The 13576-nt window shown below is 39.7% G+C and overlaps 1 protein-coding gene across 3 annotated transcripts in view; it reads left to right on the top strand.

Moving 5' to 3' along the window:
* Positions 1–12311, top strand: part of ogdhl (oxoglutarate dehydrogenase L) — an 85822-nt gene extending 73511 nt beyond the window's left edge. For all 3 annotated transcript variants that reach the window (XM_052041469.1, XM_052041468.1, XM_052041471.1), the window contains 4 exons: positions 4680–4752; positions 5605–5768; positions 8496–8650; positions 10250–12311. In XM_052041469.1, the coding sequence (XP_051897429.1) occupies positions 4680–4752; positions 5605–5768; positions 8496–8650; positions 10250–10370 (513 nt within the window). In that variant the 3' untranslated portion in view covers positions 10371–12311. The remainder of the gene's footprint in view (positions 1–4679; positions 4753–5604; positions 5769–8495; positions 8651–10249) is intronic.
* The last annotated feature ends 1265 nt before the right edge of the window (positions 12312–13576 follow it).

Below are 13576 nucleotides of genomic sequence, written 5' to 3'. Positions count from 1 at the left end.
CCCTGAAAGTGGCTACACAGGTTGATAGGGCAGTAAAGAAGGCATATGGTATGCTTGTCTTCATTAGTCGAGGCATTGAGTTCAAGAGTCAGGAAGTTATGCTACAGCTTTATAAAAATTTAGTTAGGCCGCATCTGGAGTATTGCATTCATTTCTGGTCGCCCCATTATAGGAAGGATGTTGAGGCTTTGGAGAGGGTGCAGAAGAGGTTCACCAAGATGCTGCTTGGATTAGAGGACATGTGCTATGAGGATAGGTTGGACAAATTTGGGTTGTTCTCTCTGGAGCAGCAAAGGCTGAGGGGATATCTGACAGAGGTTTATAAGGTTATGAGAGGCATAGATAGAGTAAGACAGCCAGTATCTTTTTCACAGGGTTAAAATGTCTAATACATTAAGGGCATGCATTTAAGGTGAGAGGGGCTAAGTTCAAAGGAGATGTGCAGGGCAAGGTTCTTTTACAGAGAGTGGTGGGTGCCTGGAATGCGCTACCTGGGGTGGCGGTGGAGGCAAATATGATAGAGGTGTTTAAAAAAGCTCTTAGATAAGCATATGAATGTGAGGGAAATGGTAGGATATGGACAGGGTGTAGGCAGAAGGGATTAGTTGAGTTGGGCATTTTGTTACTAATGTAATTGGTTCAGCACAACACAGAACACTACAGCACAGTACAGGCCCTTCGGCCCACAATGTTGTGCCGACATTTTATCCTGCTCTAAGATCCATCTAACCCTTCCTTCCCACATAGCCCCCTATTTTTCTATCATTCATGTGTCTATCTAAGAGTCTCTTAAATGTCCCTAATATATCTGCCTCCACAACCTCTGCAGGCAGTGCGTTCCATGCACCCTCCACTCTGTGTAAAAAAAACTTACCCCTGACCTCCCCCTTATACTTTCCTCCAATCACCTTAAAATTATGTCTCCTTGTGTTAGCCATTGTTGCACTGGGAAAAAGTCTCTGACTGTCCACTCAATCTATGCCTCTTACCATCTTGTACACCTCTATTAAGTCACCTCTCATCCTCCTCCTCTCCAAAGAGAAAAGCCCTAGCTCGCTCAACCTATCCTCATAAGACATGGTCTCCAATCCAGGCAACATCCTGGTAAATCTCCTCTGCATGCTCGCTAAAGCTTCCACATCCTTGCTATATGATGTGACCAGAACTGAAGACAATACTCCAGGTGTGGTCTGACCAGAGTTCTATAGAGCTGCAACATCTCCTCGTGGCTTTTGAACTCAATACCCCAACTAATGAAGGCCAACACTCCATACACCTTCTCAACAACCCTATCAACCTGCGTGAAACCTTGAGGGATCTATGGACATGGACCCCAAGATTCCTCTGTTCCTCCACACTGCTAAGAGTCCTGCCATTAACCTTGTATTCTGCCTTCGAATTCGATCTCCCGAAGTGTATCACGTCACACTTATCTGGGTGGAACTCCATCTGCCACTTCTCAGCCCAGCTCTGCATTCTATCAATATCCTGCTGTAATCTACAGCAACCTTCTAAACTATCCACAACACCACCAACCTTTGTATCATCAGCAAACTTAATAATCCACCCTTCCACATCCTCATCCAAGTCATTTATAAAAATCACAAAGAGCAGGGATCCCAGAACAGATCCCTGCGGAACACCACTGGTCACCGACCCCCAGGCAAAATACACTCCATCGACCACCACCCTCTGTCTTCTATGGGTGAGCCAATTCTGAATCCACACAGCCAAGTTTCCCTGGATCCCATGCCTCCTGACTTTCTGAATAAGCCTTCCATGAGGAATCTTATCAAGCGCCTTACTAAAGTCCATGTACACCACATCCACTGCTCTACCTTCATCAATGTGCTTTGTCACATCCTCAAAAAATTCAATCAGGCTCATGAGACACGACCTGCCCCTCACGAAGCCATGCTGACTATCCCTAATCAGCCTGTGCTTCTCTAAATAAATCCTGTCTCTAAGAAACTTCTCCGGTAATTTGCCCACCTCTGAAATAAGACTCACTGGTCTGTAATTCCCAGGGTTATCCCTACTCCCTTTCTTAAACAAAGGAACAACATTTGCCACCATCCAATCGTCTGGCACTACTCCTGTGGCCAGTGAGGATGCAAAGATCATCGCCAAAGCGCAGCAATCTCTTCCCTAGCTTCCCGTAATAACCTTGGATATATCCTGTCCAGTGCTGATGACTTATCTATCCTAGTGTTTTTCAAAAGTTCCAGCACATCCTCTTTCCTCACATCGACGTGCCCTAGTATATCAGCCTGTTGTATGCCATCCTCACAAACATCAAGGTCTCTCTCACTAGTGAATCCTGAAGCAAAGTATTCATTAAGGACCTCCCCTACCTCTTCTGACTCCAGGCACATGTTTCCTCTTTTATCCCTGATTGGTCCTACCCTCACTCTAGTCATTCTTCACATACATGTAGAACGCCTTGGGATTTTCCTTGATCCTACTCGCCAAGGACTTCTCATGCCCCCTTCTAGGGCCTTCAGCCCCCAACATTGTGTGCCAAAGGCCCTGCTCCTGTGCTATACTGTTCTATGTTCTAAGAATTCCAACAATTCACAACTCCTTTTGTAAAGAAATGTTTCTTCTTGGTCCTTATCTTGAGACTGCAGACTCTGGTTCTAGACCCTTCATCTAGAAGAACTATCATAGAACCATAGAAAACTACAGCACAGAAAACAGGCCATTTAGCCCTTCTAGTCTGTGCCAAAACATTATTCTGCTAGTCCCATTTACCTGCCCCCAGCCCATACCCCTCCAGACCTCTCTCGTCCATGTATCTATCCAATTTACTCTTAAAAGTTAAGAGCGAGCTCGCATTTACCACATCAGATGGCAGCCCATTCCACACTCCCACCACTCTTTGAGTGAAAAGTTCCCTCTAATGTTCCCCCTAAACCTTTCCCCTTTCACCCTAAAGCCATGTCCTCTCGTACTTATTTCTCCTAATCTAGGTGGAAAGAGCCTACTTGCACTAACCCTGTCTATGCCCCTCATCATTTTATAAACCTCTATCTTATCTCCCCTCGTTCTTCTCCGCTCCAAGGAATAAAGTCCTAACATGCTCAATCTTATAACTCAACTCCTGAAGACCCGGCAACATTCTTGTAAATCTCCTCTGCACTCTTTCAATCTTACTGACATCCTTCTTGTAGTTCGGCGACCAGAACTGCACACAATATTCTAAATTTGGTCTCACCAATGACTTATACAACCTCACCAAAACATTGTAACTCCTATACTCAGTACTTTGATTTATAAATGCCAGGATGCCAAAAGCTTTTTTTACAACCCTGTCTACCTGTGACTCTACTTTCAAGGAATTATGTATCTGAACTCCCAGATCCCTTTGTTCCTTTGCACTCCTCAGTGCTTTACCATTTACTGTGTATGTCCTCCCTTGATTTGTCCTTCCAAAATGCAACACCTTACACTTGTCTGCATTAAATTCCATCTGCCATTTTCTGGACCATTTTTCCATTTGGTCCAGATCCCTCTGCAAGCTTTGAAAGCCTTCCTCACTGTCCACTACACCTCCAATCTTAGTGTCATCCGCAAATTTACTAATCCAATTTACCACATTATCGTCTAGATCATTGATATATACAACAAACAACAATGGCCCTAACACAGATCCTTGAGGCACAACACTAGTCACAGGCCTCCAATCTGAGAAACAACCATCCACAACCACTCTCTGTCTTCTCCGACTCAGCCAATTTCGAATCCAGTTTACAACCTTTCCATGGATACCCATTGACTGAACCTTCTGAACTAATCTCCCATGTGGGACCTTGTCAAAGGCCTTACTAAAGTCCATGTAGACAACATCCACAGCCTTACCTTCATCTACTTTCTTAGTGACCTCCTCAAAAAACTCCACAAGATTCGTTAAACACGATCTACCATGCACAAAGCCATGCTGACTATCCTTAATCAACCCTTGGCTGTCCAAATACTTATATGTCCTATCTCTCAGAACACCTTCCAATAATTTACCCACTACTGATGTCAGGCTCACTGGCCTGTAATTACCTGGTTTACTCTTCGAGCCTTTCTTAAACAATGGAGCAACATCAGCTATCCTCCAGTCCTCTGGCACTGCACCCGTGGCTAAGGACATTTTAAATATATCTGCCAGGGCCCCTGAAATTTCTACACTAGTCTCTCTCAAGGTCCGAGGAAATATCTTGTCAGGCCCTGGGGATTTATCTACCTTTATTCACTGTGAAGCACCAAGTACCTCCTTTTTAATCTCTTAATGTTCCATGACACTAGTGCTTGTTTCCCTTCCTTCCATATCCACGATGCCAGTTTCCTGAGTAAGTTCTGTGTAAGTTACTTCACTGAATCTTGTCTATCTCAATGAGATCATCTCTCAGTTTTCTAAACTCCGGTGAATAGGGGCCAGCCTTTTCTTAGGACATCCCCTCTGCTTAGGAATCAATCTATACTGCACTGACTTCAAATGAAGTATATCCTTTGGATTTGGAAACCAAAACTGCACATAGTACACCATATGGATTCTTGCCAAAGCCATGGTGATCACAACAAAGCTTTCTTTTGTATTTTGGACACCTTGCATGTAGGCTACATATCATTTGCCTTCTTAATCTCTTGCTGTACCTGCATGTTTACTACAGATGCTCTTCTATTTTCAGTTGATCATCCTCACGCCAAAATCTTTGCTCAGACACCCAGAAGCCAAGTCACATTTTGATGAAATGGTTACAGGTAATTTATTATATTACCAAAAAGTATTACAAATGACTTTGAAGAGAATTGTAAAACTTTAATGACATTTTAGGGTGGGATTTCACTGAAGATTGCATTGATTTTTAATTTAATGTTTTTGTCAATGCTAAGGACAATGAATGCTGAAAAGTAGAGGAGCACAATATGTTTAAAAAGGGAAACGATTTTCACTTTCAATTATGGATAGACTCCTTTATAGCTTGAATCCTATTCAGCTATTGATGAATCTTCTTCTCTGCAATGAGTCAGATGGCTCACTCCCCAACACCCAAGCCCACTATCAAATTTTGCACTAATGAACTGTAAATTTCCCTCAAAAATCAGTTGTAGAACTTATTGTCATCTTGATTCTGATGAGGTTTGCCTTAAAACCTCCAGAGATTGCAGGTCATCTCACAGTTTAGGAAGAGAAATCCGCACATTGAGTCATGTTGTTTACATTTACTGATGTAACATTGAAGAAATTGTACTTATAAATTTATGTCGTATAAATCTTTTATGTGGCAGAGTAATTGAGTTGCACGGCACAGAAACAGGCTGCCCTGTCCACCAAATCCATGCCAACTATCAAACACCCATGTACACTGATTCCATTTCTCTCCATACTTGGGTACTTGGCATTGTTAATTTAAGTATAATATCAGATGGCCAACTTTGACTGCTGGACTCCCTGGTCTCATTCAAAAGTAAAGGATCTAGGTGCAAGTATGACACATTGCTCTTTTTTTGAATTGGGAATGCATGTTTTGAAGGAACCTTGGGTATCAAAGTCACTGTTTGCTGCATGAGCAATTTCAAATAAGTTATCAATATCGTATTTTGTATTTATAGGTACAACATTCCAACGAATCATTCCTGACACAGGACTTGCAGCACAGAATCCAAACGAAGTGAAGAGACTGATTTTCTGCACAGGCAAAGTTTATTATGAGCTTGCAAAAGAAAGGATGAACAGAAATATGGAGAATGAGGTGGCAATCATCAGACTGGAACAGGTAAACCTAGGAATGGAGCATCATGAAATCAGAAAACTGCAGATACTGGAAATTTCCAACAGAAGAAGAAAATGCTGGATGCACTCAGCAGGTCAAGCAGCATTTGTGGAAAGAGAACCAGTTAATGTTTCAGGTCGAAGACCCTTCATCACAACTGGGAAAGAAAGAAAATAAGTTTGGTTTAAGTTGCAGAGAGGTTAGGGAGGGGTGGTTAGCACAAAATGGTTATCTCTGATAGGGCAAGCTAGGGTTTATGAAGTTATATTGTTGATAGTTAATGAGGGGTAGTTAGAGAGGATAAAGGGATGTAAAATCAGCGAATTCCAAAGCTGTAGGTAATGTCCAGCAGATCAAGCCATGCTATTTGGAGACAGAAAAATGTAGCCAATGTTCGAGATGGTTGACCTGCAGCAGAGCTGGCCAGTTCTGATACAAATAGAGAAAGCAAGATTACCTGTAGTTGTTAAATTTGATATTGAGTCCCAAAGGCTGTACCATAAGCAGTTGGAACCAGAGTACAGCAGAGGAAGTGCAAATGAATCACCACTTCAGAAGGGACGGTTTGGGTGCCTGGATAGCGGAAAGGGAAGAGGTAATGCCACAGCTGTACTTTTATCTCTTCGCTTCCCATCGTCCAGGGATGACAAAGGGTATTTGACCTGAAACATTGACACTGTTTTTCATTCCACAGATGCTGCCAGACCTGCTGAGTGTTTTCAGCATTTTTATTGCAGATTTCCAGCGTATGCAGTCCTTTCGATGCAATGGGAAAGTTGTAAAGAATGACAAGAATGGAAATTCTGGCTGTAAATGGCAGTATAGATCAATTATCCCAAAATCTATTTTGGGGAAAACATGTAACTTTTAATAACTAACTTTAAAACTGCTAATTGTTTTTTATGTACATTGTTATGCTCTTGTGTGTCAATGATTTAGCAATACTTAAAGCAAAAATTGTACATTGGAATTGGTTTATTATTGTCACTTGTACAGAGGTACAATGAAAAACTTGTCTTGTGTTACCGTTCATACAAATCAATTAATTACACAGTGCATTGAAGTAGTACGAGGTAAAACAATACAGAATGCAGAATAAATTATCATAGCTACTGAAAAAGTGCTGTGCAGGTAGACAGTAAGGTGCACGCTCAAAACGAGGTAGATTGTGAGGTCGAAAGTCCATTTTATCATATTAGAGAACCATTGAATAGTCTTATAACAGCAGGGTAGAACCTGTCCTTAAGCCTGGTGGTATGTACTTTTGGGCATTTGTATCTTCTGCCCAATGGAAGAGGGGAGGAGAGAGAATGTCTGGGGTGGGAGGGGTCTTTGATTATGCTGGCTGCTTTGCCAAGGCAGTAAGAAGTGTAGACAGAGTCCATGGAGGGGAGGCTGGTTTCCGCGATGTACTGAGCTGTGTTCACAAGTCTCTGCGGTTTCTTGTGGTCATGGGCAGAGTAGTTGCCATACCAAGCCATGATGCATCCAGATAGGATACTTTCTATGGTGCCTCGATAAACATTGGTGAGGTCAAAGGGGATATGCCAAATTGCTTTAACTTCCTGAGAAAGTAGAGGTGCTGGTGAGCTTTCTTTGCCATGGCATCTACGTGGTTGGATCAGGCCAGGCTATTGGTGATGTTCACTCCTAGGAACTTGAAGATCTCAACCCTCTCGACCTCAGCACCGTTGATGTAGACAGGAGCATGTGCACCTCCCCCCTTCCAGAAGTCAATGTCCAGCTCTTTTTTTTGCTGACATTGAGGGGAGGGTTGTTGTCATGACACTGTGTTACTAAGCTCTCTATCCATCCTGTACTCCGATTCATCATTATTTGAGATACGGTCCAGTACGGTGGTATCATCTGCAAACTGGTAGATGGAGTTAGAAAGCATTATGGAGAAGAAAACTAGTTTTATTTCTTTCTCAACTGAGAAAAGCCTGAACAGTAGGTTTATCACTAATTCAAGTAAATAAGATAGCTTATTGCATTTGCTATTTACAGTTTAAGCATCTGGGTTGAGGAAACAGTAGTCTTGCCAGTGCTGTTTTAATTTGGTCTGGGATGAAGTATGTGGGGTGATTCAAGTTTTAACTTGGTCTTGGTTAATTGCAAGTTATTTGCACAGAACATCTTAATAAAGTTTATTCAGGAGTCATAAGGGTGACTGGTATTGGAAATAGAAATGTCAACAGTTGTTTCAGTATGCCTTCCAGCTGTTGGCTTAGCCATATGACAGGAGATGTTCTCCATAGAAAATATATTGTACAAGTCCAAAAATTAGTGTATTCAAATAGTTTCATTGTTTCTCCACTTAGTTGAAAATGGGTAAAACTGTTGCTCGGTATCAAAGTCTTTATTTTCACCAACTTTGATTTTTCGTAATTGTACCTTACTCTTGTCTGCTCACAAAAAAGCTGTTGGGCAAAATTATATTGTTTTAAAATGCAGTTTAAATGGTTTCCCATTCTTTAATCTCATAAAATTGGTAATGTGTATTACACATGTTGCCTTGCACATACCTTCATTCTGATTTGTCATTAGACTATCTGAGAAAGTATTTAAGTGAATAAACTTCCCAATGTCAAACTTTTGATGTGCACGGTGCAATGACAACCAGAATGCATATCTCAGCATTGTACTAGGAATGGAAATGAAACTGATAACATTAGGTTCTGACCTCTGTTTCCCCACAATTGTATCTGTTATCATGTCCTCTGTTTGCAGTTGTCCCCATTCCCATTTGACCTGTTGAAAAACGAAATTGGCAGATATCGTCATGCTGAAATTGTCTGGTGCCAAGAAGAGCACAAAAACATGGGCTACTACGACTATGTGAAGCCTCGATTCAAAACACTGTCACAGTATGAAAAATCGGTTCGGTGAGCATCCTGGTTTAAGTTTCTTGTCATTGAATTTTTTTCATATATTGGTGTAGGAAAAAGCTAAATGTTGCAAATGAGAGCATGGGCCTTGAGATTGGTATTTGTAGCATGTAGCCCAATTTGCAAGGTAGATACACAATTCTCCAATTGTTGGCAACAGACAAGAACTCAGCTTCTTGTTTGTTGCCTCAGATTCCAGCATTGGCAGTCTGTTGTATCTCGGTTGGAAGTTCTAAATCTAGGCCGATGCTCTGATGCAGCATTGAGGCAGTGCCAAGTGCTGTCCTTCAGATTAAATGAAAGCCCCATTTGCCCTTGCAGGCAGATTTAAAACATGTCGTGACACTATTTCCAAGAATAACGGAAGAGTTATCATTGATGACCAAGCTCCTCCACATGAGCCTAGTGCAGGTTCAGCAGGCAGATTTTCCAGATTGAAGGTGGGGAAGCCAGCAGAACCTTTCAACATAGAACTTGGCTAGCAGTGGGGGAATGATGTTGCCATTGGCTTAGACCATGCCACTGCTGGACACACAACTGTGGAGAAACTTGGGTAAACACTTGTGGATAGGAAGATTTAATCTATTTATTCATTGTTTTTTTTGAATAGTGTCTTTAAAAGAAAAAGTTAAGTGGCGTTCACATTCCCTGGAGACATGGTAAAATGTTTATCTTGTTGTAGCTTATAACAACACAGTAGCAGATCGTTCAGCCCATCAAGTCCATGCCGGCTCCCAGGAGAGCAATCTATTAGTTCCATTCCCCCCTTTCCTTTTGTCTCTGTGCCCATGCAACCTTATTCTATCCACACATACCCATCACTACCCTTTGATTCTTCTGGCTATTAACTGTGTTAAGGAGAAGTTTACACTGGCCAATTAACCTACCTACCTGTCTTTGGAATGTGGAAGAAAACCAGAACACCAAGGAAACCCACATGGTCAAGGGGAGAATGCAAAAGCTCAGCACAGACGTCATCTTGGCTCAGCTTGAAACCTGGGTCCCTGGAGCTGTGAGGCAAAATAAATGCTCCAGGATCTTTAATGCCCACTTGAAAGACATGCCCTCAGTTTAATGTTGCATCCAAAAAGCACCTGTAACCAATGCAACACTCCCTTCAGAAGTGCATGAGAAACGGCAACCTAAATTTTTGAACTGGGTCTTGAACCTAGAGCTTTCAGACTTACAGGCAAGAGTGCAAGCCATTGATTCGCATAATTAAACATGACTTATTGTGATGTCATCGTTTGTTAGGTTGCAAGTATAATCATTTGGTCTTCCTGCAGTTGCAGATGTTAATATTTATGATCTAATTTGGACTACATCTGAGATTTAATCCTGGCAGCTTTACTTACACAGTATCCCTTGGCTATCTCCAATTTAAAGAATGTTTGCTGATTAGAATCCAGGATCATGTTTAAGTTAGTATTATTTGATAAAACAATTTATCAAGGTCCTTTTGAGTAGGTTAAAAAAAATAAAAATAATGCACAATGAATAATTTTCAGGTGACAAACTTATATTTTCTAATGCTCATATATTTGGTGTTAGAACCAAATTCTGCCATTTCAATTGATATTATTTATCTTCCCACAGGTATGTTGGGCGTGAACCTGCAGCTGCACCTGCCACAGGTAACAAGAATACTCACCTTGGAGAGCTACAGCAAATCATGGATGACTCTTTCAACCTCAAAGCATCTGGGGATATGTTTTAGGTCAAATGAAACCCTGTGGACATATAATAGGTGTTATTTCAGGAAATTGCAGGCTGAAAATATAGGCTGAAAAATATACTGCTCAAGTAATTACTTTTCATTTGTATTTTCTGTATTGCTGTCATTCATATAAATGTGGACTTTTCATTTATTTTTTTGGTTTGCTATTTGGGGACTTAAAACACTGCTTTATGCAAATTGAGGCCCGGGAAGAATATAATCTTCAGTCAATCTATCTATTATAATTTTTTATTCTTGTCGGGTTTAAAAAAAGATAAGACTCTGCTCCTGTAATTTCAAAAGTTAACCTTTTGGACTGGATTTAATAACATACCATCTTAATGTCAGCACTTTGCTTTCTTGAAAAATGATCTGCAATTATACATGCAACATTTCTACTTTGCCCATAAGGAAAAGGGATACTGTATGGCACATGACTGATACTTAAAGAATTTCAACAGGTTGATATCAGTGTAATGATGAGATACTTTCCTAATATGGAGGTTGCAAATAATGATTTTAAAATGTAACATCTTCCATATATAATGAACGGCTTGATGTAAGTGCACCTTTTGTTGGAGGTAGTTGTATCTTAGATGGCACTGGCAATCTGAAAATCTATCATCAATGGAAGCACAATGATTCTGGGAGGGGTAAGAGTTTATTTAAAAAGTCAGGTAAAGGGGATTGACATCAAATCAGCTTAATGTGGAATCATTCAGTACAATATTTTTTTAAACCCATTGCCCTCCCTCTTAGGAGAGAAATAGGGACCAGTGAAACACCTTCAGTAGAATAGGGATATTGATAGAAAACTACTTAATGTAAATGTGAATAACAATTCATTCTGTAAATGAAATTGACCTGATGAAGTGCTAACATCACAAGTGAATGAATATTCTTCACCTTTGCTTGTGGAAGAAATCCTACATTCCATGTTTCATCATTTAGCATAGTATTTAATTTCCAAATTAGATGGATAAATGTCTTAGTCTCTTGCTCAAAAACAACAGAAAATTGGGGAAGGTTTCGACTAGCTTTATTGAAGAGGTGCTAATTATCCTTTGTTAATGTACAAAAACATTAGGTTTGTATTTAAACTTAGTTGAATCTCTTATTTACTAAATGAGGCATGTTGCTAATTTCTAAATTTAAGAACAAAATTGAAGTCATATTTTGAGAATGCAGATTTTGTACCTACAGAGGAATACAGGGGCGACACGGTAGCGTAGCAGTTAGTGCAACGCTATTACAGCACCAGCGATCGGGGTTCAATTCCCGTCGCTGTCTGTAAAGAGTTTGTACATTCTCCCGTGTCTGTGTGGGTTTCCTCTGGGTGCTCTGGTTTCCTCCCACATTCTAAAGACGTATGGGTAGGTTAATATGGGTTTAAAATGGGCGGTGCGGACTCATTGGGCCAGAAGAGCCTGTTACCACACTAAATAAATTTTTTTTTAAATTTTAAAAATTTTAAGAAAAATTCAAAAATTATCAGTTAATTCTGTGTAATTGGTTACCATTGTAGCAGCAAAGTTAGGTAAAGGTTAATTGGATGGGGAGTGGCTGCAAAGCTTTATTCTTGCTTGTCACAGCATGGGGCTGTAGGTGTAATCTCACAGTGCATGTAAGGATTGGAATCTGAATCCGGTATGTTTCAATTCCCAATGTCACCCTCAACTAACATTGAGTAACCCCGAACAGCAAAATAATTGTTTAAGCTGCTGCAAAGCTCTTACAGTAATGAGGTGCTTCATCTTATGAGAAAGGTCCAAAAAATAAATCCTGCAGGAGAAGCTATCCAAACTGTTAATGGGTGTCCTCTTTTAGTGGGATGGAGATGATTAAATCCGGTTGACACTTTCTGAAAATCAGCACTTAGCCATGGCATTTTACATTGTGGTCTTGAATGTAATGCAAAATAAAAATGATATTAGAACATCATACTATAGTTTTTGTTTGCAAATTTTCATAAAAGGTTGATGTTAATATAAGTGATTTTAATAGTTTAAAAAGGAAACGTTACTGATAAAGGAATATCAAAGATTCCATCGAGGCTTTTCAATGTATGAATGACACGTGAGGGGGTAAGACCAAATCTGCACATGTAGGAGCTAAAGAAACAATTGATGGACAATTTTACACTAAAAGATTGATGCAGCTACACGGAATGTGCAGTGTATTTCCACTGTTGTTGGAGAATTGGATAATTTTAAGAATTGATTATTTCTGCTGATTGTTCTATATAGAGCCAGCTGTTAACATTGTGATTATTCAGCTATGAGGTCTATCTGCATCAAGCTATTGGTCAACCTTTTTCTTGGTGTGCATTAAAGTCTTTTTTTAATCATTTCTAGTTGATCATTTTAACACTAATCAGTCATGTTGTCTGGAAAGAACAAAGTACTGTGGTTGCCTGATATCTGAATAGAAACGTTCTTATATTAGTTTTCGTCCAGAAAACAGACAAAATGAGAATGAAATAAATGGAAAGTTCGTCTGCCATGTTAATATGTCCCTCCAAAGTAAAACTTTATTTTTTTAGCTTTGACATGAAGCCATTCCCTACTTCTGCAATCTGTGCACTTTTTGGACACTGGTTACACCCTCCCTGTATACAGAGCATTCATCTTGACTGGGAAACTCATCACATTTACACTGAAATGAAAACAAAGGTCACAGAAACATGATTGATGTCAAAACTTGCAGTTTCCAGAAATTACTATCTGATCAATCAAAATATCAAGCTTATAATGTAACATGTCATTTTTTTTTAGTGTCTGAACTTGGCCCCAGAGTCAAAATTCCTTTAAATTAGGTGGTACTATTTTCCATAATTTATTTTCTTTCAGAAAATACTTTCTTTTAATATTAAAGCTTTCATTTGAAGTTGGGTACAGCAGTGTAACAAATTGGTTATTTTAATCATGTACAAGATCCTTCAACATCAAGTTATTACTTGTAAATAAGCTTAGCCTTGAATATTTAGGGCACAACATTATTTTGAAGACAACACAGAAATAGGAAGCTTGGTTAACTGAAAAGAAATATGATACTTGAGGAAAGATGTCAAATGATATTTAACAGTTACCAGATTACACTTTTTGAATTTTTATCTTATTAAATATCTCATTAATTATGTTAAATATAATTTAAAAATAAATAAAATTAAATAAAAAATTGGATACCACTGAATAAGTTCTAGGTTA

This window comes from Pristis pectinata, chromosome 30 (genome assembly GCF_009764475.1).
Source record: "Pristis pectinata isolate sPriPec2 chromosome 30, sPriPec2.1.pri, whole genome shotgun sequence".
NCBI lineage: Eukaryota > Metazoa > Chordata > Chondrichthyes > Rhinopristiformes > Pristidae > Pristis > Pristis pectinata.
The sequence above is the reverse complement of the archived record's forward strand: the minus strand, read 5'-3'. Positions and strand labels throughout refer to the sequence as shown.